At 36.8% G+C, this 25,943-nt stretch overlaps 1 protein-coding gene across 3 annotated transcripts; it reads left to right on the forward strand.

The window, feature by feature from the left end:
* LOC109709037 (serine/threonine-protein kinase TOR) lies at positions 296-25,852 on the forward strand. Of its 3 annotated transcripts, XM_020231086.1 has the most exons (58): positions 296-456; positions 572-639; positions 1,142-1,480; positions 1,550-1,624; positions 2,141-2,313; positions 3,208-3,306; positions 3,805-3,964; positions 4,123-4,266; positions 4,352-4,521; positions 4,601-4,802; positions 4,884-5,081; positions 6,539-6,691; positions 6,894-7,015; positions 7,132-7,231; positions 7,309-7,404; positions 8,123-8,253; positions 8,517-8,619; positions 8,698-8,880; positions 8,972-9,064; positions 9,171-9,206; positions 9,535-9,636; positions 9,727-9,828; positions 10,320-10,482; positions 10,596-10,720; positions 10,863-10,915; positions 11,171-11,294; positions 11,383-11,568; positions 12,541-12,693; positions 13,212-13,364; positions 13,459-13,530; positions 13,642-13,776; positions 14,438-14,499; positions 14,644-14,741; positions 15,697-15,806; positions 16,085-16,258; positions 16,331-16,396; positions 17,806-17,874; positions 17,956-18,066; positions 18,512-18,652; positions 18,747-18,875; positions 18,984-19,149; positions 19,694-19,908; positions 20,386-20,592; positions 21,230-21,343; positions 21,426-21,617; positions 21,944-22,024; positions 22,112-22,186; positions 22,280-22,346; positions 22,855-23,015; positions 23,175-23,348; positions 23,422-23,550; positions 23,634-23,717; positions 23,817-23,878; positions 23,972-24,044; positions 24,128-24,262; positions 24,547-24,702; positions 24,781-25,052; positions 25,530-25,852. In XM_020231086.1, the coding sequence occupies exons 1-58, from the start codon at positions 405-407 to the stop codon at positions 25,546-25,548; spliced, it is 7,407 nt and encodes a 2,468-aa protein (XP_020086675.1). In that variant the 5' UTR covers positions 296-404; the 3' UTR covers positions 25,549-25,852. The 3 variants fall into 3 exon arrangements, with proteins under 3 accessions (XP_020086675.1, XP_020086676.1, XP_020086677.1); XM_020231087.1 differs by lacking the exons at positions 296-456; positions 572-639; positions 1,142-1,480; positions 1,550-1,624; positions 2,141-2,313 and having other exon boundaries at positions 3,813-3,964; XM_020231088.1 differs by lacking the exons at positions 296-456; positions 572-639; positions 1,142-1,480; ... (1 more) ...; positions 2,141-2,313; positions 3,208-3,306 and having other exon boundaries at positions 3,822-3,964; positions 4,123-4,270.

Genomic DNA, 25,943 nt, shown 5'->3' on the forward strand with positions numbered 1-25,943 from the left:
TATCTATCGGATCGTAAGAAATTTTAAAACTGAAATTTGAACCCTCCATATCTCAAATTATAACCAACTAAATTTGTTAATTAGCGTATTGTATAAGAATTATTCAGAAGCTCGTAATAGAATTAGACCGTCATTAAACTAACTAGACCGCTATTAAACCGGACCTAAAGGCAACGTCATCTGAACCGGTTAAAAAGTCTAACTTATTTAACCCGGTCGGCATTGAACCGGACCAAAACCCGACCTTTTCTCCCTTCGATCTAACGCAACCCCTCTCTCTCTCTCTCTCTCTCTCTCTCCTTCCTTCTCCTCTAAAACGACTAAACCACACTCTCTCCCCTCTCTTCTCCCTCGTTCTCCGCGAGCTCGTTCGCTCGCTCTCGAGAGCGCGAGCGAGCGCGGCGATGATGAAGGCAACAACCCACCACTTCCCCGACATGGGGAAGAAGGCGAAAGGTACAAAGATCTCTCTTTTCCTACCAATCCCTCGTCTCTTTCTTCTTCGAGCAATTTTCCCTATTTTTTCCGCAAATTTTTTGGCTAATTTTTGGTCCATTTCGCTTTGATTTAGATCTTTTAGCGAAGGATTATAGCTTCGATCAGAAGTTCAACATCTCAGCCTACAGCGCCGCGGGAGCAGTAATCCTCTATCGCTTCTTCTTCTTCTTCTTCTTCTCGTTCTTTTCTTGGTATCTTTATCTTTGGTTTCCGATCTTTTAAGTTTCTTGGGCCAAGAATCGTCGAGTAATTTGAGATGCTAGTTTCTTTTCTTTAATTCTTTGGTCGTGGGTTGATTTGGCCCAAATGTTCCTCTATCGTAGCATCGTGTTAGGGTCTCGCTATTGTTTTGGATGTGTATTGTAGATTTAGTGTTGAGTTCCCTGCGAGAGCTGCTGTTGTCAATAGCTGCTTCTTTCAAGAATTGCGTTTTTATGGTTTTTTTTTTTGCCCCCTTTCTGTTTCTTGATCTCAAATCTGCTTTTAGGATGTTAGGAAGGAGAAAAAGGACTTAAAACTTTCTTGCATGCTGTGTGCTGTGGAGAAATGCTAGCTATTTCTTTTTTATGTATTTTTGGTTTAGAACATGGGGTATTCCTCTTCAGTTTTTCTGATATCATTTTGATGTTATTCTGTTGGATAGGATGTTATTGCATCTGCTTTAAGAAAACATGTTGAGGAGGAAGCTCGTGATCTTAGTGGCGAAGCCTTTTCTCGATTCATGGATCAGCTGTATGATCAGATCTCTAGCCTTTTAGAGAGCAACGAGGTTGCTGATAATTTGCTGGCTCTTCGCGCCATTGATGCGCTAATTGATGTTTCCTTTGGGGAAAGTGCTTCCAAGGTTTCAAAATTTTCTGCCTACCTGCGGAATGTATTTGAACTAAAGCGCGATCCTGAAATCTTAGTTCTTGCGAGTACTGTTCTGGGCCATCTTGCGAGAGCTGGGGGGGCAATGACCGCTGATGAAGTGGAGCGTCAGGTGTGCACTTATTCCTTCCTTTTCGAGTGTGTAGTTTAGCTGTGTTTTATTAACTTTCCGTGTTCTCAGATTAAAAATGCATTGGAGTGGCTTCGCGGGGAGAGAGTTGAGTTTCGCCGTTTTGCGGCTGTACTTATCCTCAAAGTATGTACTACAACTTTTTTGCTGAAAAAAAAAGTGTTCTTTAGTCTTCTTTTTTCTCTTGACTTTTCCTGTGAGAGGGTCATCATATCTCTAAACATTAACACTTATTATGATTTTCTGGTTATATTCTTAAGATTAGTGAAAATTATTTTTCTTATATACTGCACTGGACCTATTGAAGCATATATTGTCTGCATGAATATTCCTAGCCTTATGCATGCTTGCTATTATCATGCCGTACTACTGAGTTGTCAAGTTGCAGATTCTGCTTTTATTTATTGACTCGTTTTTTGCATCTTGAGGGACCAAAAATGATCTATTATTGCATCATGTAACTTCTGTTTTTTTGTAAGTTCTTGACAATAACTATTATCTCCTTTGAACTTTTGGAGATTTACACATTCTTTCTGTAATGAAAGTTCACTCACTATTATATATACTGGATGATGGTTTTTCCTTCATGTTGTTTGTATCTGTGCTTCACTGGAACTTTGATGTTATTTTGGTTTCTCTTAGGAAATGGCTGAAAATGCATCCACGGTTTTCAATGTTCACGTACCCGAGTTTGTGGACGCCATATGGGCAGCATTAAGGGATCCCACTTTGGCTGTCCGTGAAAAGGCTGTGGAAGCTTTGCGGGCTTGCTTACGTGTTATTGAGAAGCGTGAGACACGGTGGAGAGTGCAGTGGTATGATCTACCGCTTTGCAACTTGATCTCACAAGCCACAAAAGCAGTATTCATTACATGTATCTACTTATATATCACCTTTTAGTGTTTCGTATTCCGGCTACCTGTTGTATAAGAAAGGTGCAGTGTTTGCTGACATCTGAGTACAATTTAGTATTATAGCTCAGTGTTAGTATTATTGTTGTAGATATTTGCATTCAAAAGTTGATTAAAATCTAAGTTTTTAGATGTAAGTCATCATTCAATCACCAGTGCTGTAAGCTTAATCTTCATTTTATTTTTTCTATTCTAGATATGTTTTGTCATGCTGTGGACTAGTGTTTGTTGACCTTTCAGGCTGCTAGATCTGTTTGTTCACCATTATGTATCTCTTGATGACATGGATGAGCCACCTTTTCTGATAAAAATTTGTGTTTCTGTTTAAATTAGCACTTTTATTAATGTAAGAAGATTTTTTTCTACTTGTACAAACTGTTTTTAAGGACCAGAGATTGATCTATTTAACTTTGTTGGTTTCTCCTATAGCCTATTGAGTAGTTTTTTTGTTTTTTAATTGCTGCTCAATTTTATGCATTGGAGTTTATGGCAAGATTTGCTGGTAGTGCGATGGGGAAGGAAACTTCTTAAATGATTATGCTGTTGAAGCTCAATGTGATAAAAGAGAGCTTTTTAATATGTAAAAGCTTATTCCAGTAGGATATAAAGATTCGAATATTTGAAAAGGGCATGATGTGCTATTGTATTTTTTTTTCCTCGTATTGCTTATTCTTATTTATGTATTATATTTAATATTTTCTCTCGCCTTCATTGGTAACTGAAAAGGTGACTATATATTTTGCTACAATCTCTTTCTTAGTGCATATCTTCATTGCTGCTGATATTTTGCTACTATAGGTACTACCGAATGTGTGAAGCAGCGCAAGTTGGACTTGGTAAGAATGCTTCAGTTCATAGCATTCATGGCTCGCTGCTTGCTGTGGGAGAACTTTTGAGGTACTTTACTAAATCACAATCATAGTTGAGTTGCTGAGTTCTTTTTGGTGGTGGGGGNCGCGCGTTAGGGTTTTCTTCCTTTTTTTTTTTTTTTTTTTTTTTTTTTTGGGGGGGGGGGGGGGGGGTGTTGATGTTATTGATCTTAACATCAGCTTTTTCAAGTTGTCATAAAGATAATGTGTGTTATGGCTCTTATCATCATCTTTAAAGCTTCTATAAAGTGATGACATGCATGTGGCTGGTGCCATCCGATGTATAATGAACCTCTAAACTATTTTTTTTGATCCTCAACTTGACTAAGATCTGTTTTGTCTTAAATGAAATGCAGAAAAGTGGATTTACCTCTTTTGGTTGAACTGCTGCTTTCATTTTCTTAACAATGGAACCCTAATGAAAATTTCTTCACTTTGCATTTCTCATAATTTACTTTCATATTTTCTGTCATTAATTTTGCAATTTCACTCTGGAATCACCATTTAACGGACTTTTCTCCTTTAGGAACACAGGCGAGTTTATGATGTCCAGGTACAGAGAGGTGGCAGATATTGTTCTTAAATACCTTGAGCACCGTGATAGACTTGTCCGTCTCAGTATAACATCATTGCTTCCCCGTATTGCTCACTTCTTGCGTGACCGATTTGTGACGAACTATTTGAAGGTAGGTACAACTTTTTTTTGTCTGTGTCATCTTACAAATTCCGAGTCACAAGACTGCAAGTTCTTATTTATTTTTTCATCCCCAAGTCCTAGAATGTTCATCTAGTAATTTAATGAGCTCTTTCATTGCACCTCCATTTACATGTTTTGGTGTCACAGATATGCATGGATCATATACTGGCAGTTTTACGTACACCAGCTGAACGTGCCAGTGGGTTTATTGCTCTTGGAGAGATGGCGGGAGCACTGGATGGCGAACTCATCCCCTATTTGCCAACAATTACTCCTCACTTGCGTGATGCTGTATGTTAGTTCATTTTTCCCTTCCTTCTCTTTGTTTGGTGCATCTGCTGTGTTTTCAATTTGACACTATGTACCATGTTCGCAGATTGCTCCTCGTAGGGGAAGGCCATCAGTTGAGGCCATTGCTTGTGTAGGAAGTTTCGCAAATGCCATGGGTCCTGCTATGGAACCTCATGTCCGTAGCCTTCTAGATTCAATGTTTGCTGCTGGTCTTTCGGATGCCCTTGTACAGGCTCTTGAGCAGATAACATTAAGGTAGTTGTGTGCACTTTTCCACATTATTGAATTTCACCAAGTTAAGATCTAAGCCAATTTATTTATGTGTCGCTTTCAGCATCCCATCATTACTAACAACAGTACAAGATCGTTTGCTGGACTCTATTTCACTGGCACTTTCAAAAGCTTATCCACTAGCAAAGACAGGTGTTTCTGCTGTTCGAGCAAGTACGCTGAATAACACCCAACAGCTTTCAGATATTAGTGGACCAGCCCTTGTGCAGCTTGCTTTGCGAACCCTAGCTCGATTTAATTTTAAGGTTCCCTTTGTGTACCTTTTACCTTCCTTGAATATGCTTATTTTTTCCTTCAGATGAAACCTGTAACTTTGTCTTTTTCAGGGCCATGAGCTTCTGGAGTTTGCTAGAGAATGTGTTGTTGTTTATTTGGAGGATGAGGATGGTAATACAAGGAAAGAAGCTGCAATATGCTGTTGCAGATTAGTTGCGAACTCCTTTTCTGCAGTTCCTTGTCCACCATTCACTTCAAGTAGATCAAGTCGGATTGGTGGAGCAAAAAGACGTCGCCTTATAGAAGAGGTTACTTAAATTATTTTATTTTTATATTAATGCATGTATATATGAGGTTATTGCTATGTTTTGTTTTTAGATCTTTGCTGTCCTTTGATGATTGACAAATGGATGATGTTGCATTTGCCAAAGCTGTTGGAGAACTGATTATTTTATTCCAGAATATATTATGCTACCTTCCTCTTATGGTTTTGTACTTCAGATAGGATCTTCAGATTGAATTTAACTAAAGGCACATTCCTGAGACATGGAAACCGATACCACTAGCAGCCTGTTCTCTGCAAAAGACTTTCAACTAGCGAAACATTTAATTGTATTCATCGAATTATTTGTCAGATGAAGATAGGATGCTGTACATTGAACTTATACTGAATGTTTCCCTTCATTTTACTCTGGCAATTGGATGAATGTTTCCCTTCATTTTAGTCTGGCAATTGGATGATAGGAAATACTAAATTGAGCACTATTAGGAAAGAGAAGTTGAAGCACGGAAGACCATAAGTTTTCTTTGTTACTAAGGGCGTGTATGGTTTGAAGGATTTGAGGTTTGGAATGGGAATCAAAATGGTCAATTCGTATTCTTGGTATTTGGTTTGAGGGATTGGCATTCCAATTCCCATTCTGGGGAAGATCGAATCCCCCCAAAAGGATTCCCATCATGGAGGTGGGAATCCACTTTGATTCCCGAAGAGATTGAATTAAAAACTACTTTTTTGCACTAACAATTTGTTAAATTCAAATTTTAATCTGTATTTAATTTTAGAATAAATTAGAATTTAAAATTTGAATTATCGATTCAAAAATCAATTTTATAATTTCTTAAGCTCAAATTTAAATTCTAATATCAGTTTGCAATTTGAATTTAGTTCTAAATTTAAAATTTGAATTTGAACGTGAATTTAAATTGCAAATTTAAATTTTAAGTTTGAATTGTGTGTTTAAATTTTGATTCAAATTTCGATTATGAATTTGGAAAGTAAATTAAGATCTTAATTAAGCTTTAAATTTTTTTAATTTCAATTTGAACATAATTCCCATTCCGATTCCTCTTACGAACTAAACAAAGAAGGAATTTTGATTATTCCGTAATTATTGCAATCATCATTATTGCTTATGGGATGCATTTTGAAGCTATTAATGTGTAATATTTGTGCAATGTGTGTATCCATTTCTGGCAATTACTGTAAACAATGTTCCTCCAATGCTATCCATACACTTGTGTCAAGCAAATGAAATTGCTCTTTATATACATGCAAATGTTCTGTTCACTTGTATATCTTTAGTGTGTGCTAATGTTGGCAAGTTTTGGCATATTATGTGTAGTGCTTATTGCAATCCTTTGATGACATATTTATTCTGCTGAGTTCTTAATCTTTGTATCCACAATATGCCAGCCATGAGGATCCTTGTAGTTTTTTCCCCTTGAGGAGTTATAATCATTATGCCTGTTAATTTCTTCTCTGCAGATAGTACAAAAACTTCTTATTGCTGCAGTTGCAGATGCTCATGTGGGTGTCCGGAAGTCAATATTTGAGTCTCTTAATGAGAATCCTGCTTTCGATGAATTCTTGGCACAGGCCGATAGTTTGACTTCAATTTTTGTTGCCTTAAATGATGAGGTACTATTTTGCGTCTGTACTAAGATGTATTATAACTGGGTTATATTGAAAACTTGCGAATTCCCAGGTTAACTGCTGGATAATTTGGATGGACTCGAGCAACTACACTAAGATTCTTTTTATTTTTGTCGTTTAGTAGAATAAAAAGGATAATTTTTCTCCCCTCGCCTTGTCTCATTGTTCATTTTACTCTACTTTTTAGGACATTGATGTCCGAGTATTAGCAATATCGGTTACTGGGAGATTATCTGAAAAGAATCCCGCATATGTGCTCCCAGCACTTCGTCGCCATCTCATACAACTGCTCACATATCTGGATAGGAGGTGAGGGAAATGACATTATTGTTTATTTTATAATATAGTTGTATGCTATATCTTAATCCTTCTTTTGATGTTAAGTTCAGTTGTTATATATAAATATATTTTCCTCTCATTTGCAGTATGGATAGCAAGTGTAGAGAAGAAAGTGCTAGACTATTGGGCTGCTTGATACGAAATTGCGGACGATTGATACTTCCATATATTGCCCCAATTCATAAGGTTTAGTTCTTTGCACAATGTCTTTGTCCACTGGCTGTGGGGATTGTGTTAGCTTATTTTATGGTTCTATGTTTCAGACACTCGTTGCGAGACTATGTGATGGCACTGGAGTTAATGCTAATAATGCTGTTGTTACTGGAGTTCTTTCTACTGTGGGGGAACTTGCCAAAGTGGTAGGCTATACTGCTATCTCTGGATCATGTTGCTCTAGATTTTTTTTTTCAAAAAATCTGCACATCATCTAAGGATTCTAAGCATTTGCAGAGATTTATATTGATTTTCTTACTTTTTTTGGTTAAAGTTGATGGTTGCTTGTATTTCTATTTTGCTATTGAATCAAAGTTTCTTTGTTTCTTCATTATTGTGAGTTATAGTTGTTTGAACCTCTTTAAACTGAGCTGCCATCTTCATTATTCTCTAAGTTTACATTGATAAGCTGTCATCTTAATCTTTAAGTCTAGTATGCTGACTGGTACTGTCATCTTAATCATTCAGTCTACTCTGCTGACTGGCTAGAAAAAGTTGACTTTTTGCATTCAACTGAGCAGCTTTTCAGTCATTTTTGCATGACGTAGCATTTGTTGTCATCATCTTCTAAGCTTCTCTTGTGATGTAATTGCTGATTGATCAACATGGAGAACTATGTCTATCTGACATCTTATAATCAAAATTTCATTCTTTATTTGCATGATATATAATCTGGATGAAATTTTGAGCGAGTCTTTTCTTGTGCTGTCAATCTCTTGTTGTAAGTTTTCTTTTATTAATTTCTCCTACCAGTGTTCATTTCCTTGTTTTGGTTTCTTTAGACTATGTCTCATAACTAATTTACCTAGTTGAGAAGGTGAAAAGAACCTTAAAATTGATTGTATCTTTTAAAATATGAAACAGGGAGGCTTTGCAATGAGACGTTATCTTCCTGAGCTCATGCCTTTGATTGTTGATGCTCTTCTGGATGGAGCTGCTGCTAATAAACGGGAAGTTGCGGTGGCAACTCTTGGTCAAGTTGTACAAAGCACAGGGTACACAACTTTTGACATTGGCATATATTTCATATGGTCTAATTAACATATTTGCACTGAAGATATCAAGAATCAGAGGGAAAAAATGAATGTATTTTACCCGACAAGACAATTCTTTAAAATTAAGTAGAACACAAGAAAGAGTGTCACTGTTCAATGTTTTCAACAATTCTCTATTTGCAAGCAGGTTATATCAGCATTCATTTTGGCATTCATATTGTCCATTTTTAATTGATTGCACTGTGATTTATATTTGTCTTCAGCTATGTTATTTCTCCATATAACGAGTACCCCCTGTTGCTTGGCTTACTCTTGAAACTGTTGAATGGTGAGTTGGCATGGTCGACTAGAAGGGAAGTATTGAAGGTACTTAGTTGTTTATTGATGTTAGTATTAAGAGTCATGCCATTGTTTCCTATTCAGGGCATAAATGTTCTTTTGCAGGTTTTAGGGATTATGGGTGCTTTAGACCCCCACATTCATAAGCGCAATCAGCATAGTTTACCTGGATCACATGGAGAGGTCACTAATGCAGCGAGCGAGGTTGGTCAACATATTGTCTCTATGGAAGAGTTACCTACTGAACTCTGGCCATCATTTACAGCGTCAGAGGACTACTATTCTACGGTAAAAGTTTATGTTGTATTCATTCATTATTTTTTGTTTTCTTCTTTATGTTAATTCCTGTATTTACTCATTATCTTGTATTCACTCATAGGTTGCTATTAATTCTCTCATGCGAATTCTTCGAGACCCTTCGCTTTCAAGCTATCATCAGAAGGTGGTGGGTTCTCTTTTGTTCATATTTAAGGTATGGTTCTGTATTGATGAATCATCCATTGTATTATATTTTCTTGACACTCATTTCGCTCTCTAATCATTACTTTTATTCCTTTTTTTTTGTGTTTCTAAACTAGTCAATGGGCCTTGGCTGTGTTCCATACTTGCCAAAGGTAAGATGGTAGTCTGTATTTTCAATGTCGTTTTAGAAGATGTTGTCTTACACTTCCTTGCACCAGTCCCTCCNCCCCCCTCCCCGCCCCTCCCAACTTTCGCTGCAGTATGTTATAATATAAGCGCTAAATTCCTTAAAGAAAAGGGTTTAATGATTCGTGTCTGGTGTTTTCTTGGTTTGCTGATGTATAACTTGCAATTTCTTGTGGAGTGAGGCAGAAAAAAGTTTTGAAGTCTGGAAGTTGTTTTAGCAGCAAGCTGCAATTCATTCAATAAGTTCTGGCCGCAGAATCTTGCTCAGAAATTGTACACTGTTTTTTTGTTTAGGTTCTTCCTGATCTTTTCAATGCTGTTCGCATGTGTGAAGATGGTGGTTTGAAAGAGTTTATAACTTGGAAGCTCGGGACGTTGGTATCTATTGTAAGACAGGTATTTATGGTCCTTTCACCTTTTCTTAATCTTATTCTGAATTTCATTCTTTGAGTGAGGCCCTAATATTGTGCTTGTACATTCATGAAGCACATACGGAAATATTTACCAGAGTTGCTCAGATTGATCTCTGATCTGTGGTCTTCATCATTCGGTTTGCCTGCAACAAGCCGACAAGTGCCAGGTTCACCTGTAAGTATGAGTCTTATAGCCCCTTTTTTGTATTTATGTTGGTTCGTGTACTTTTCGACAAGCTAAACACGTTCTAGCCTTAGAGCAACATGCTCGCTTTTCTCATAGGTTGGGTGGCAAACCTCTTTTTCCTAGATTATCCTGCTATTCTTGGAAGATAGTCTCAATTTTTCACTTCTATTGAAGGGAACTGTTATAATCATAGGACATGTAATAGTTGTAATGGTAATTAAGGATAAGTTACCACAGCATTGTCCCAAAGGTCTGCTAGATTGATACTTCCTTGGTTATCCTAGCGTTGTTTGACCATAACAGATTTCTGCTTTTGTATTGTGAGTCTTCAAAGCTTTGCAAAATTATTTTTCACTTCACTGAACTTTGTAGAAGATAAGGCTCCGTTGTTTCTACCAATATCTGCAAGTTGTTAATGCTGATCTGGGGTACTACTATTCTTTTCTGGGTTCTTGATAACAATATCTTTTCTTTTGCAGGTTCTTCACCTTGTGGAACAACTTTGCTTAGCCTTGAACGATGAATTCAGATCATACCTGCCGGACATTCTTCCGTGTTGTATACAAGTTCTTAATGATGCTGAACGCTGCAATGACTATAGTCATGTTCATGATGTGTTGCATACTCTTGAAATATTTGGTGGTATGGGGCCTCGGGTTCTGCTAGCCCATAGAGATCTTTTGATTTTTAACATTTTCTCTTTTTATGGTTTTCTGCTTGGTCAAAAGGCTCTGATGTGAATGAAGTTCTTGTAGGAACCCTGGATGAGCATATGCATTTAATTATTCCTGCACTCATTCGATTATTCAAAGTGGAGGCTTCTATCGATATAAGACGTCGTGCAATTATTACTCTAACTAGACTTATCCCGCGGGTGCAGGTTGGTTGGTTTTCTGGGATTATCTCTCGCATGTAGTTTGTTGTCTTTTGACCTGTATAGAATTGCTGAATTTCTTTTGTTCCCTCCCTTATATTCTTACGATGGTTCTCATCCACTCCTTTTCCTCCCTTCATGAATTTAGGTCAGCAGTCATGTTTCTGCTCTTGTGCATCATTTGAAATTAGTCTTGGATGGGTAAGACTTTATTAACAGAACTTTCCTTTGGTTGTTCTTTTACAAGAATGTATAGTGCTTGACTTTATTGTGTGAATAGTTCTAAGCAGTTGGTGGCTTCCTTGTTGTTGGCTTCAAAATTAGCGTATGAGCTATCGCATGACCTGTAATGACTTTGTGAAAATGGATATTAGAGCAATTAAAAATGGTGGTAGAATGCCTTTTAATTTCATCTCATAATGCATTAGCATTTTCCCTTTTTTCCCCCCTTATCAGGAACAATGATGAGCTAAGGAAAGATGCTGCAGATGCTCTCTGTTGCCTTGCACATGCTCTTGGGGAGGACTTCACAATTTTCTTACCATCTATTCACAAACTTCTTGTGAAGCACCATATGCGGGTCTTTATTTGGATTCTCGTTTATTACTTGAAGAAATTCTCAAGTTTATGCAGTTTCTTAGTGATTTGTCTTCCTATCTTTATAACAGCATAAAGGTTTGGATGAGATTGAAAGCCGTCTTCGAAACCGTGAGCCACTAATCTCAGACAACTTACCTGTCCAAAAATATGCGCAAGACCCTCCTTCTGAAGTCATTAGTGATCCGCTCAATGATTTTGATAGCGAGCCATATGAGGAAGGTGATGAAGCACACAAGCAACTGAGAAGCCATCAAGTAATCTGCTGCTTCTTTCTAAAATTTTTGTAGCAAAAACATCTTTAAAATGAATGCATGGAAGTGACTTTCTCGTCCTTGAGCAGAACTTGGTTGCTGCAATGAATGTCTTTTAGCTTGTAATCCAAAAAATCTGATCACAAATCGGCTAGTCTGAACTATCTCTGCCAAGCAATTTGAATTAATGAGCTAGATCCTATAAGTTGTTTGCTCGCTGTTTGTAGTTTCCGGGAAGAAATGATTTAACTAAACATTAAGCTGTATTTCAAGAAATTTTATTCTTTATTTTGCTCTGTTCCTGTAAGTTTTGCACCTATAATTTAAATTTTCAGCTATTTGTCAACAATGCTGGTTAGCTTTTCTTGCTGTCTTCTTTGCCAATATATTTTCTACCTTAAGCCAACCATTTAGTTTTCTTGTAAATTTTGAGTTTTTGTTTAACTTTTCTATTTTAGTCTTGTCTTTTTATATATGTGGAACTAGGGATGTCAACGGGTCGGATTCGGGCCAGTTTTTAAAAACCCGAGCTTGAACCCAATTATTGAAACTGAAACCCAAATCCAGACCTGAAACTGTCAAATTTTGATTCCATGAAAAAACCGAACCCAACAAAAAACCAAAACCCGAAACAAAACTGAAAATCCAAACCCGAGAGCAATCTTTTCTCTTTAGTGAAAATCCATACCCGAACTTGAATCCGTCGGGTGTTCGTTTTTCTATACCTATAGCTGAAACTATATCCATTTAGCATCTGTTAAACCTTGCCCTGTTTGGGTTCGGGTCTGGGTAAAATCTCGGATATCCATACCCATTGAGATATCTATGTAGAGCATTAGGCATATTTACAGAACGCATTTTGTCAGTGCCATGTACCGAACTCTGTATTTTTATTTGAACTTCCTTCAATTTGCTTTCGAAAGTCAACCAGAATTTACAGGAGAAAGTTCTGACATTTTTGTTGCTTTATTGTAGGTTAATGATGTTCGATTAAGAACTGCTGGTGAGGCTTCTCAGAGGAGTACGAAGGAAGATTGGGCCGAGTGGATGAGACACTTTAGTATTGAACTTCTTAAAGAGTCACCATCACCTGCTCTGCGGACTTGTGCAAGGTTGGCACAACTGCAGGTGCTGCATATTGTTGCAATAGTCTTTAGATTTTCAAAAGTTCATTAATCATCGGCATATTTTTGAGTGGTAGAATTTGACTTATTCATCAGCACTTGCATGCGTCAAATAAAATCATGAAAATCTATATAATTAGCCGTATATTTTTAGAACCAGTCAGGTTTTCTGTATTCTTCGTTATTAAGCTTTTATTATTATGTTTTGAACGTTTTTTTACTATAGTAATGAAAACACTATATATTTGAGTTTCTAAGAAGTTTCTAAGAAGTTTTACTATAGAAATGAAAACACTATAAGTTTCTAAGAAGTATTACTTCTACAGAATGTCATATTTGAGTTTTATTAGTCTAACTACTGATTTTCTTTTCCAAGTTCATCAAGATTAAGCCGAGTGTCAAACATTTGCAACCTGTCGAATTTGTCCCAATTGCTGAACTTGTGACTACCATGCAGCTGAATGATCTTCTAAAATGGGTTGTGCTTTTACGTGATTCATTCTTTTCACAAAATGTATACAGCCTTCTGTGGGGCGTGAATTGTTTGCTGCTGGCTTTGCCAGCTGCTGGGCAGAAATGAATGAAGCATCCCAAGAGCAATTAGTCAGGAATCTGAAGACAGCCTTCTCATCTCAAAATATTCCTCCAGAAATTCTGGCTACTCTACTAAACTTGGTATTTTTTTTTTCTTTCTTCAATTTTTTTTTCCTGTTTATGTGAATATTTCAGTAGGTGTTCTCATACTCTCTGCGGTTGCTATGCTGACTAGGCGGAGTTTATGGAACATTATGAAAAACCTCTTCCAATAGATACCCGACTGCTTGGTGCGCTTGCTGAGAAGGTGCCCCCCCGCTTTTTTTTTTCCTTTCACACATTGTTGCGCTATTACCATATACTGATCACTTGAAGCATTATAGTAGTGCACCATAATTATGTAACTTTGTTTCTTCAGTGTCGAGCATTTGCAAAAGCTCTTCACTACAAGGAAATGGAGTTTGAAGCTGCACGCTCTAAGAAGATGGGTGCAAATCCTGTTACTGCGGTGGAGTCCCTTATTCATATAAATAATCAGTTACATCAGCATGAGGTCAGCTTCTTTGTCGATGATATCTGCTACGTAATTTCTTACTTGCTTAAGCACATGATCAGGCCCTGTTTGGATGCATGAATATCTTGTTCGGTATATCCCTTTAATTTATTCAAGAAATTTGTACATTTGATTGATAAGGAGTGTGATCAAATGTTTAGAACAAGATACTATATTTGGCCTTCAAGTATTTTTTTTGGATAAGATTAAGTCACCTTATAGGTGAAATATGCTATCCCAAATCATGGATAGCAAGACCTTTGAAGGAACAGATATGAAACTCCGTAGAATCATACTAGAAAATCCTTATATAGAATAAGTTATCCTTGGATAGCTTATTCCGACATCCAAACAGGGCCTAAGTGTACAAAAGGAGGGTAACTCAAGCGACCCTCTTATTTTGTCTAATACAGCAATAAAAGCATAGGACCAGCTTAGATGGGCTACTATAGGAATCAAGGAAGTACTATTCCAAACAGCGCCTAGAACTGGCTTATTCTCATTTTATTTCCATTTATGCTTACACTAAAATTACGATTTCTCAATTCTCATAATAATTATTCCAGCAATTAACATAGTTGGCCTTAACATTTTTTGGTCAAATCTGCCTTTTATGGAATTTCTAATGGATTGCCATACCATTTGTTTGGTGCTTCTACAGGCTGCTGTTGGGATTTTGACGTACTCACAGCAAAATCTGGATGTTCAACTAAAGGAATCTTGGTATGGTTTGCTCGAAGATGATTGTTAATGATCTTTGGGATCATATCTATAATACATATAGCCGTTTCTCTCAAATATAAGAAGATGACCAAAGAACTAACTGGATATGTTTACTTTACATGTTCTTTCCTTTTTTTTTTGAAGGTATGAAAAACTGCAGCGATGGGATGAAGCACTCAAGGCATACACAATAAAAGCTTATCAAGCATCTAGTCCACTTCAAAATTTAGATGCTACGCTAGGTTGGTGTTGAATGGTTGCTAAATAACAATGTTTAGGCATTTTAGGTTGCTAACATATTCTTTGCTACGTTTAGAGCCTCATGCATCGCATTTTGTTGCATTTGAAAATTTTTATTATGTACTTATAGTAATGGAATTGACTTAATCATCAGATTATAAGCTCATTCCATACTGGGCCAGACTGGAATAGGGTTGTGCATGTTCTTACTATAAATCTTATGTTGTATGGTAATAACCTTTAAGATAGTAGTATGGGAAGTAACTCTACTACCAAAGGTATTTAATAAGCAGGTTTAGGACAAGCGGGTGAACTCCAATTATCTAGCAATCAAGAATCACTTTTTTGCCATCATGGATCATTTCATTATTAAAATTTCTTTCACTTTGGATTGGTTGTTTACACAAATGAAATGACAAAAGAAGTGGTTCAGCATTGAAATGAAGCTGGATTGCTACGGCAGCTTCGTGACTAAAATATACTAGCGATAATTTTAAGATGTTTTGTTCATGACCAATGGAAACCTCGTGTGCATCAATTAGGAAAGAGAATATTTACTCAAAGAAACCTCAAAAGTATATTTGATGATATCTCTGACTAATGACATGATGAGTTTTTTGATGAAGCAATAGCACATAGTAAAGTCGGCAGTTAAAAACAGTTTTATCTACATGACTCACATAAGTGGTTCAGAAGACTTTGTTCTTTGTCTAACCTCCCTTGTAATGTTTTACCTAGATTGATTATTTACCATATTGGACGATTTAATCCCTTTTGCTTTCCTAATGGTTTTGTAAATGTGTATATTTCCTAAAAATTGTTATGTTCGTAGTACAACAAGGTTTTCTGTAGCTAGTCAGATTCCTATATTCTTTCAATTAATTATGTCTTTATTATAGCCAGTCAAATTACATGGTTCAATAATGTGCTACCCACTTGTTATGTGTTTATTTCCAGGACGAATGCGGTGCCTTGCCGCCTTAGCTCGTTGGGAAGAGCTTAGTGCTCTATGCAGAGAGCAATGGACTGCTGCCGAGCCAGCAGCTCGGTTGGAAATGGCTCCTATGGTTTGTGATGCTGCATAAAATTTCTAGATACTTATTTAATATCAGAAAATGCTAGGTGTACACCCCAGAAGGGGGTGTATATTTACACCCCTCTGTCCTAGAGTTCACAAAGCCCTTGGGGGTTTCAATATTTTTTTTAAAAAAGTTGACAAGACAAGAGGCTAATAATAGTCCTTGGATGGAGGAGTGCAAGATACACACTCCTTTTTTGGGTGTATAGGTTGCATTGCTCTTTAATATAACTTCAATTTCTTATCTATTTCTTGCCGCTATATTAGGCTGCTAATGCTGCATGGAACATGGGAGAGTGGGACCAGATGGCTGAATATGTTTTACGTTTGGACGATGGGGATGAGAGCAAACTCCGTACATTAGGTAATACAACTACTAGTGGTGATGGAAGCAGCAATGGTGCTTTCTTTAGAGCTGTTCTTTTGGTTCGTCGTGAGAAGGTATGGATTATAAACGTCTTATGAACTACACCCTTTGCAAGGACTGCATTTAAGGATTTGTTGCTTTTCCAGTATGATGAAGCTCGTGAGTATGTTGAGAGAGCGAGGAAGTGCTTGGCAACAGAACTCGCAGCATTAGTATGTCTTTTTCCTTCCCTTTTTGTTGCCTATCAGATACCAATGTTTGTCTACATATTTTGTGTTTGCTATGACTTTTTTGCTGTTTATGCACCAAATGTGAGACCCCAGATAGTCCTATATATAAGATATTATAGGGCTAAAATTCTTAATCCGGCTTAGGCATTTTGGGCGGTGGCTAGACCTAAAGAGGTTAAGAGAGTTAAGCGTGTTAGGACGAGAGTAGTCCTGGGATGGGTGACCCCCTGGGGAGCCGGGGTGTTACACCAAATGTTAAAACAAAGGTGTTTTATACAACATAATATGTTATTGTTAAATTATGTGAAACAATCATCATTGAATGGACTTGAACTTAGGATTTTCTGCTCTGATACCATTTTAAATTATTTGAAACAACCATTGTTTTCCAAAAGGTTAAACTGCGAGAGAATAGTATTTTTAATATTTATATTCAACATTTATACTTGTATCTCTCTTTTAAATAAGGTTATAGCCTTGGCTTTGTTTTATTTGTTTTAATTTTTCATAATGCTCCTAGGTAGATGCAATTTTTCTAGTGAATTCTTTTTAATTTTTCGTAAAAACATTTGTCCTTTTATAATGCAGTATGTTGTATTTTTGTATGCTTTCAGGAAAGTAACACATAAATCAGAAAATATCTATTTTGGAAGGATGAAATATTGAAGAAGTTGTATAACGAAGGAAATTAGGGATTGATAGATGAATAGAGGGGATGTGGTGTTGTTTGATAGCTGGATAATTACAACCTTTTCCTTGTTTAATTTCTTTTATTTTGTGCTAAATGCTCTTACAAAGATGCATTTTGTCTTGCAATGTGAGTAGAGCTTTTCTTAATATGAAAGAATTATTCACAATTTATTCTTGCTTTCTTGATAAGAATCAAGACAAAAATAATATATAAAATTTGACATGAGTAGAGCTTTTCTCAATATGAAAGATTTATTCACAATTTATTCTTGCTTTCTTGATAAGAATCAAGACAAAAATAATATATAAAATTTGACACGATATATGGGATTTGTGGGGATTCATGATCTCTGTTCTCAGTTGTCATGAAATATGTTCGTATGAAAAAATGATGTAATCCTCAGGAATCGCATTCCTAATAGCATTTTGCATTTTCTTTTTCTTTTTCTTTCTGACTATTCTCAAATAAACCATGTTAATAAAATGTCACTGATTTTTTCTTGATCTAGAATTTGTGGAGTTTCTAGCTTCGGTTTTAAGAGTTCTGTATGTCTTATGTCTCTTTTTATCTGATAATTATGCTTTCTTTTGCCTAGGAAGAAGGATGGCCATCCCTTTGCTGCATATACTTTTTGACATGCACACTCCCCACCCTTTTTCTTTCTATATTCTTAACATGCTTCACTTTACTTCCTGATCAGGTTCTGGAGAGTTATGAGCGTGCTTATAGCAACATGGTCCGGGTTCAACAGCTGTCTGAGTTAGAAGAGGTCTTTTGCATGTTTATTCCACTTCTTCACTCATATTTTCAGCGTGTTGCTGAGCAGAACCTGACATAGGACCAAATACAGGTGATTGATTACTGTACTCTTCCAGTTGGAAACCCTGTTGCAGATTCTCGGAGGGAACTAATCCGTAACATGTGGAATGAGCGAATACAGGGAGCAAAACGAAATGTTGAGGTAGGCATACTTCATGTGGCAAACCCAATTTATGTTGCTGTACGAAGTTTTCGAACGTGCTGATTGGTTATTGAGCTTGCCTCATGACATCGTGCAGCTCATAATTAGAGTATTTGGACTTAATGACTAAAAAATAAAAAATAAAAAATTTCCCGACGCATTATCAATTACCTAACTCTGAAACTTCTTTTTATTAGGTTAGATTGACTTTCTGAATTCTAATGCATTTGCTAATAGAAAAATCTTTGAGTGTTTGACTGAAATGCTACCGTTGCCATGCTGTTATGTGCTTTATCGTATAACTACTGAACTTTTCTATGCTGTTTTGGGAGACTAATTCAATGCCTGTGGATTTTGATGCTTACTGTATAGTCATAATTTTTTTTTTGGTAATACATGCCTGATATCCTTTTTCTTTTGATTGATGACACTTGTGAAAAATAAGGTTTGGCAAGGCCTCCTTGCAGTAAGAGAGCTGGTTCTTCCCCCAAATGAAGACATAGAAACCTGGCTTAAATTTGCTTCGCTTTGTCTACAAAGTGGCCGCACTAATCAGGCCAGATCTACCTTAATTAAACTCCTACAGGTTTGCCACTGATTACACAGAAATTAATGATTATTATCCACAACTGTTCCTGGTGAGAGAGAATTGAAGAAGATTTGCAATAAATTGCGTGCAGCATGACCCTGAATCATCTCCCGAACTTTTATTATCCCATGGACATCCTCAAGTCGTGCTTGCATACCTGAAATACCAGTGGTCTCTTGGGGATGAACTAAAAAGGAAAGAAGCATTCTCTAGGTTACAAGTATGACCTTTGTCATTTCTTGTGCATTAATTGGAGTAACAACTCATTTTTAGGCGTTCTTTGTAGAATTATATTTAATTGTCTACTCTTGGTCTCTGCTTCCTTCAGGATCTGTCCATGCAGCTTGCTGCAAATACAAATAGCTATGCAGGATCACTAATGAATTCATCTAATTCTTTGAGTGGTGGCGTTCCACTTCTTGCCCGTGTTTATCTGACACTTGGGACCTGGAAGAGAGCACTATCACCTGGCTTGGATGACGACTCCATACAAGGTAATTATGGGCTGCAATGGGTTTAGTTCAGTTGAGTAGACTTCTGGATGGGACAATCCAAATCTGATCTGAACATGACTAAAGTTGCTTTTGGAAGCTTACCTGAAATATTTAGGTTGATAACCCTAAAAGTATGACAAAAAACTTCAGCCCACTTGTCCCGAATTGACTCTTTTAGGGTCAGCCGGAATCCCATTGGATCTTTTAATTCATTTTCCAAAATATACATTGTGATCCCAAATAACCCAATTTATCCGAGCAGACCAAACTTGCCCCGAAATTACCGGTATCATGACCTAAATCATTTCATGGTTAATCTAAACTGAACATAGTCAGGTAACTTCTTGGATTGAGGAATATTGACCTAAACACCACCCTAATTTAAAATGGGCAATCCAAACCAGAACAAACTGGGTTTTCTTTAGTTGGGTTCTCAGGTTGAGTTGAAAATTTCCCCTACACCACCCCNAAAGTAACGAGTAGTTTCCTCTCACTTCCTTTTTGTTTAAAATTATTGATGAATTATTATTGCTTTAATTTCCAGAAATCCTAATGTCATTCAAAAATGCCACTCATTGTGCTAAGGATTGGGGAAAAGCATGGCATACTTGGGCTTTGTTTAACACTGCAGTCATGTCTCACTATACTATGAGAGGTCGCTCTGATATTGCTGGGAAATACGTTGTTGCGGCAGTTACTGGTTATTTCTACTCAATTGCTTGTGCATCAACTACCAAAGGAGTTGATGACAGTTTACAGGTAAATCTGGTTTCTTGAAGTTCAAGTTTCTCACTCATCTTTTGGTTAATTTATATTTTCCAATTTGTAGTGCATGGTGTTTGAGCTTTCTTTCCTTTTTTCCCCTTAATTCTCAGTTGATTTTCAATAACAGGTCAAATAATACTTCTCTTTTATATCTCTTACAAGAAGTTGCCTATCATTTCTCTTTTATACTTCTCTTTTACAAGAAGTTGCCTATCATTTCTCTAAGACCTTTCTTTGAAATTCCTTGTACCATAAGACACATGATAGTACTGTTAACTACTGTTGTTACTTTTACATATTTGTTCAAAGTATCTATTTTAATTTGTTCTTTTCCACCTATAGATTTCCCATATTTTACATATATTTTCTAGTTCGATGTGCTATATGATTTTTCTCTTGTTTCTTTTGCACCAACTTATTTCCTGGTTCATTTCTTAATGAAGCTCTTCAAAATTTATGCTTTTTTTTAAGGATATTCTTCGTCTCCTCACATTGTGGTTCAACCATGGGGCTACATCCGAAGTACAAACAGCATTGCAGAAAGGGTTTTTACATGTAAAGATTGAGATGTGGTTGGTTGTATTGCCCCAGATAATTGCAAGGATTCATTCAAACAATAAAGTTGTAAGAGAATTGATACAATCGTTATTGGTACGAATCGGAAGAGGGCATCCACAGGTTTGTGTTTTATTATATGCTTCTGACTTTCAAGGACTCTTTATGATCAAGGTTCATGTATAACTGGTAAGTTAGAGCATTCAAAATTGGCGCATCTAGTGAATAAGTGTCTCCACCAACACCATATTGGTGGATATGACTAAGCACTTACTACTTATTTGACTTAAAAACTTTTTGGGAGGAATTGTGATCTGGTTGAAGTTCACTAGATTATTGCATTTTCATCCTCTTGCAATAGGATTGTTAGGTTGCTCACTCATGATCTTGTCACTCTGGAGTCTTCTAGCTAAGTTTGTGTTCTCTCAGTTTGCTAAGCCTTTCCTATCTATATGGGCTACTATATAAATGCTCCCAGTAAGAAGTGAGTAAAATATTACTCTAGAAAGTAGTGCCCAAGACCATAATAAAGGAGCAGCCTTCTGTTTATACTTGACATGGCTCTCTTAGACTTGTTGGGGGAAGGAGCTTATAGTTTACACTTATGCTAAGTTGCAAACAAGGAGCAACCTTCTGTTTCTTTTGTAGAAGTGATTGTTACCTTTCTCATATAGGACATAATAGGTTTAGAGGTGTAGCTGCATGTTTTCTGTTAATGTTTTGAACAATTTTATGAAAATTTGCTTTTTTACTTTGTCAGGCTCTTATGTACCCTCTGCTGGTAGCATGCAAGTCAATAAGCGTTTTGCGTAGGCGTGCGGCGCAAGATGTCGTTGATAAAATTCGCCAGCATAGTGGAGTTCTTGTCGATCAGGTCAACACTAATGTTTTGGGAGGTTTGTAGAGAAACTCGTATTTGTAACCTTCTTGACATAGCAGTTTGCTAATTTTGCCAGGCTCAGCTTGTATCTAAGGAGTTGATTAGGGTTGCAATCTTGTGGCATGAAATGTGGCACGAGGCTTTAGAGGAAGCTAGCCGATTGTATTTCGGTGAGCATAAAATAGATGGAATGCTTGCGACGCTTGAACCTTTGCATGCGATGCTAGAGGAGGGGCCTGAGACATTGAAAGAGACTAGTTTCATTCAGGTACATTGCTAGAACTTTCTATCATTTTTACTGTATGTTGTTAAGTTGCTGCATTACTTACTGTCAAGCGATGTTATGTGTTTGAAAAAGCAATGAAATAATAAATTTTCTTACCATTCTTATAACGTGCTTTTCTTGAATAATAATCGAGCACATGGAACTTATGCCATTGTGATACATCTCTAGAACGCAGTGCACTTTTGATGCCATTTTCCCTTTAAAAGACCCCGAAATGAACATATTGGATTCAGAACCTTCCGAAGTAGACAGTTTAACGTCTTTTTTAGCTATGTGATTTTCTGAACCTTTATCAATGAATATCTCAGACATATGGCCGTGAATTACTGGAAGCTCGCGAATGCTGCTTGAAATATAGGAGCACTGGAAAGGATGCAGAGCTAACTCAGGTGCATAAAATTTATTATGCGACATCATTCGTGTCTTGGAAAAATAGAACTTTCTTTGAACTCATTCTATTTGAATTTTCTTTCTAGGCCTGGGATTTGTATTATCATGTTTTTAGAAGAATAGACAAACAGCTGCCTAGTCTCACCACTCTAGACTTACAGGTAAGCACTACATGTAATTTTTCCACTAGCAAATTAGGTTTCTCCCACCATCCTGATTATTGATCCGACTTCCCTAATCTTCCTGGTTCTTAGACTGTTTCACCAGAGTTGCTCAAATGTCGTAATTTGGAGCTTGCTGTACCTGGAACTTATTGTGCAGGTAAGTAGGTCAAGAGTTATTTGAGTCATAATATATACTTAACTGAAAAAAATTTATCTCCTGTAATTTATATCTACTGTTACAAGCGAATACATTTGTTTGGTCTTTAAGGAGGTGGCTTGCAGATATTTGCTAAATTTTTCAGCAATTTCTGTCTGCATCTTTATTCGCAGATTGTATTGAGCTGCAGATTGTAGCTCAATATTAGCAGATTACTCATTGATTGTAGATGACTGTCATTGAATGTAGATAACTATCTATTTTATGTTTTATTTTCAATTTCTGTAGCTCTTCTTTTTTAGAATTTACATTTTTAATGTTATCAACTTCACTTGCTTAAACAACACTTCCAACATGATATTTCATGTGCTATAATAGTTAAGTATCCACAATATGATTATGTAATGAAGTACGTTCTTTCTATATTTTGAACACACTATTTCATATTGCTTTATAATCATAAATAGATTTAAGCTTAGCTGTAGTACAACTATCTTTGTCATTTCAGATGCCCCGGTGGTGACCATTGCATCTTTTGCACCACAACTTATTGTAATCACATCAAAACAGCGACCTAGAAAATTAACAATTCATGGAAGTGATGGGAAGGACTATGCCTTTTTACTGAAAGGGCATGAGGATTTGCGGCAAGATGAACGAGTCATGCAGGTTTGTATCATTTTTTAATGTTGATAATCCATCTATATTAAAGGAGATGACTGGTCTTTCAGCATCTTGTTTTATCGGAGACTTGGTAATTTGATACCAAGTCAAATTCTTTCAGCTTGTTGTGCATCATAAACTAACACTTCGACCCCTTTTTCCTAGCTTTTTGGTTTGGTGAATACTCTCTTAGAGAATGCAAGGAAAACTGCAGAAAAGGATCTCTCCATCCAGCGCTATGCGGTCATTCCTTTGTCTCCTAACAGCGGCTTGATTGAATGGGTTCCGAATTGCGACACCCTTCATCATCTAATCCGGGAATATAGAGATGCTAGAAAGGTCCATCTCTTGCTCATTTCTTATCAAGTTTCCGCCAAGCTATCTTACATTTTTGTCCTTGCTTTCATTTCAGATGTTCTTAAATCAAGAGCATAGACTTATGCTGGCATTTGCACCCGACTATGACCACTTGCCCCTCATTGCAAAAGTGGAAGTGTTTGAGCATGCTTTGCTGAATACTGAGGGAGATGACCTTGCAAAGGTACATTAATGTGGAATTTTTGAACTGAATTGGAAATTATGTGTATACTGATAGATTTAATTAATGTTTCAAAATTGTGTTAGGTTCTGTGGCTAAAGAGTCGGACCTCTGAAGTTTGGCTTGAACGTCGGACAAATTATACAAGAAGCCTAGCTGTAATGAGTATGGTATGGAATTTTTATATTTGTAGTTGGATATTTTTTTTTTTGGCAATTACAGCATTATTTTAGGGGAGGGCACTTAACAAGACGGTTCTCATTTTTCAGGTTGGCTATCTTCTCGGATTAGGCGACCGCCATCCTAGTAATCTTATGCTGCATCGTTTTAGGTATAACACAAACATTGCCTTTTGACTCTGGTAGTAGAGCAAATATGCTGTTAATTTTTTTTTAGTTGGAAATAATATTGCTTTTGTTTTCAGTGGAAAAATATTGCATATTGATTTTGGAGACTGCTTTGAGGCTTCAATGAATCGAGAAAAGTTCCCTGAAAAAGTAAGTGGCCTGAGTCTGATATTTTGACCTATTGCAGTTTATTTGGCATCCATAGCCCATGAATCTAATCCGATATGAAACAGGTACCTTTTCGGTTGACAAGAATGCTTGTGAAAGCTATGGAAGTTAGCGGTATTGAAGGAAATTTCAGATCAACCTGCGAGAATGTCATGCAAGTTCTGCGGACAAATAAGGACAGTGTCATGGCCATGATGGAGGTAAATTAGAGCAGGATTTCGATCCTTTGGTTTGTCCTAATTATATAAGTATGTTTAGGTTAGAGAGGCATTCTCTGGAAGAGGCATGAAAATGTTTGGACACTCAAATGTTTGTGTTTAAGCTTGCAAATAAGTTGTTTATCTTTTCCTGATCTCATAATTTGAATATTTGATATGTTAATATCGATGCAGCTTAACATCTATCTGATATATGCTTCTCGTCATTGAAGATGAAACATAGTGGGGAGATTGGTTCTTATGTACCTTTCTTTTTTACTACGCAGGCCTTTGTGCATGACCCTCTCATCAATTGGCGTCTGTTCAATTTCAATGAAGTCCCTCAAATGCACGTTCACCCAGTTGTCAATAGTGATGAATCTGCACCTAACAGAGAACTCCAGCAACCTCTTCGTGGGGTCCGTGAAAGAGAACTTCTTCAGGTGGCTTACAATATTGCTTAGTTCTCGAAATTCTGTTTATTTTACTTTGAACCAACTTGCCAATTTGGCCTGCAACAGGCTGTTAATCAACTTGGTGATGCTAATGAGGTTCTGAACGAGCGCGCAATTGTTGTTATGGCTCGGATGAGTAATAAACTTACTGGCCGTGACTTCTCTTCTGGTTCATCAATTGCTGGTTCCGCCAACTCCATCCAACATGTGGCTGATAACGGTAACTTAATTTCCGGTGATGCTCGTGAAGCCGATCATGGTTTGAGTGTCAAACTTCAAGTACAGAAGCTAATATCACAAGCAACTTCGCACGAGAATTTGTGTCAAAACTACGTCGGGTATGCCTTCAAACTTACTAGTGCACTATTAATAACCTTTTTATTATTGCATTTATGGTGCGCGATGTGTAGCAACATAATAAAAGGATATCGTATAGTTAAGTTCTAAAGAACAAAATAAAGCGGCAGTTTATTGGGCTGATCTTTCTTGCTAAATAACTGCCTGTTCCTGAGCATGTAAACTTTAGAGAAGGAAATATTACCCATTTCTAGTTTTACGGTAATACACAATTGGAAAAATTGGCATCACGAATTTCTGAAGTCTACACAAATTAATTGTAAAATGGAACAAATTCAAAGGAAATAATCAACAAGAGTCTTTTTAAGAGAGTCAAAAAGAATATATACGCCTTTGTCCGTGGGAGCTGATTGATTGTGAAGAGATTAAACCAGATCTTCCAATCTTTAGGCCGTAGTGTACATTGGATCTATTACATTCTTAGAATTCTCTTATTTATTTATTTATTTTTTCCTCAGGTGGTGTCCGTTTTGGTGACCTGCTGCGATTTTGTAAATAATGTAGATAGGTTGTAAATATCAATTGCTTTTCCTCCTGTAGAAATGTTGTATTGTAGTAATGCTTGAAATTATCCAGTATATCTGCATAGCAGTACCCTAGTGTTAAAGGTGGTGGCGTAACTATCTCCCACTTGTTTGCGAGATCACCGGCATTGCAGCTGGTATCCTTCTTTCACTGGTAAAACCCTAACCAAAGATGATTTTTAATAGTGGAAACTATTTCTTGTGGCCATATATTTTCTGATAAATATCAAAATAACTGCTAGATGTTATTCTTTTCATATCGTTAGGACGGTGTCGTATATTATCCTTTTGTTGTTTGGAGAAAGTGATGCATTACCTTCAGTATGGACATTGGAGACGTTTTGTGGG

Source organism: Ananas comosus, linkage group 4 (genome assembly GCF_001540865.1).
Source record: "Ananas comosus cultivar F153 linkage group 4, ASM154086v1, whole genome shotgun sequence".
NCBI lineage: Eukaryota > Viridiplantae > Streptophyta > Magnoliopsida > Poales > Bromeliaceae > Ananas > Ananas comosus.

Coding starts and splice junctions, on each gene's coding strand:
- LOC109709037 (XM_020231086.1), top strand. CDS start 405: ATGATGAAGGCAACAACCCACCACTTCCCCGACATGGGGAAGAAGGCG. Junction 8,254..8,516: donor CAAGTTGTACAAAGCACAGG/GTACACAACTTT, acceptor ATTTGTCTTCAG/CTATGTTATTTCTCCATATA. Junction 22,025..22,111: donor AGGATGCAGAGCTAACTCAG/GTGCATAAAATT, acceptor TTTTCTTTCTAG/GCCTGGGATTTGTATTATCA.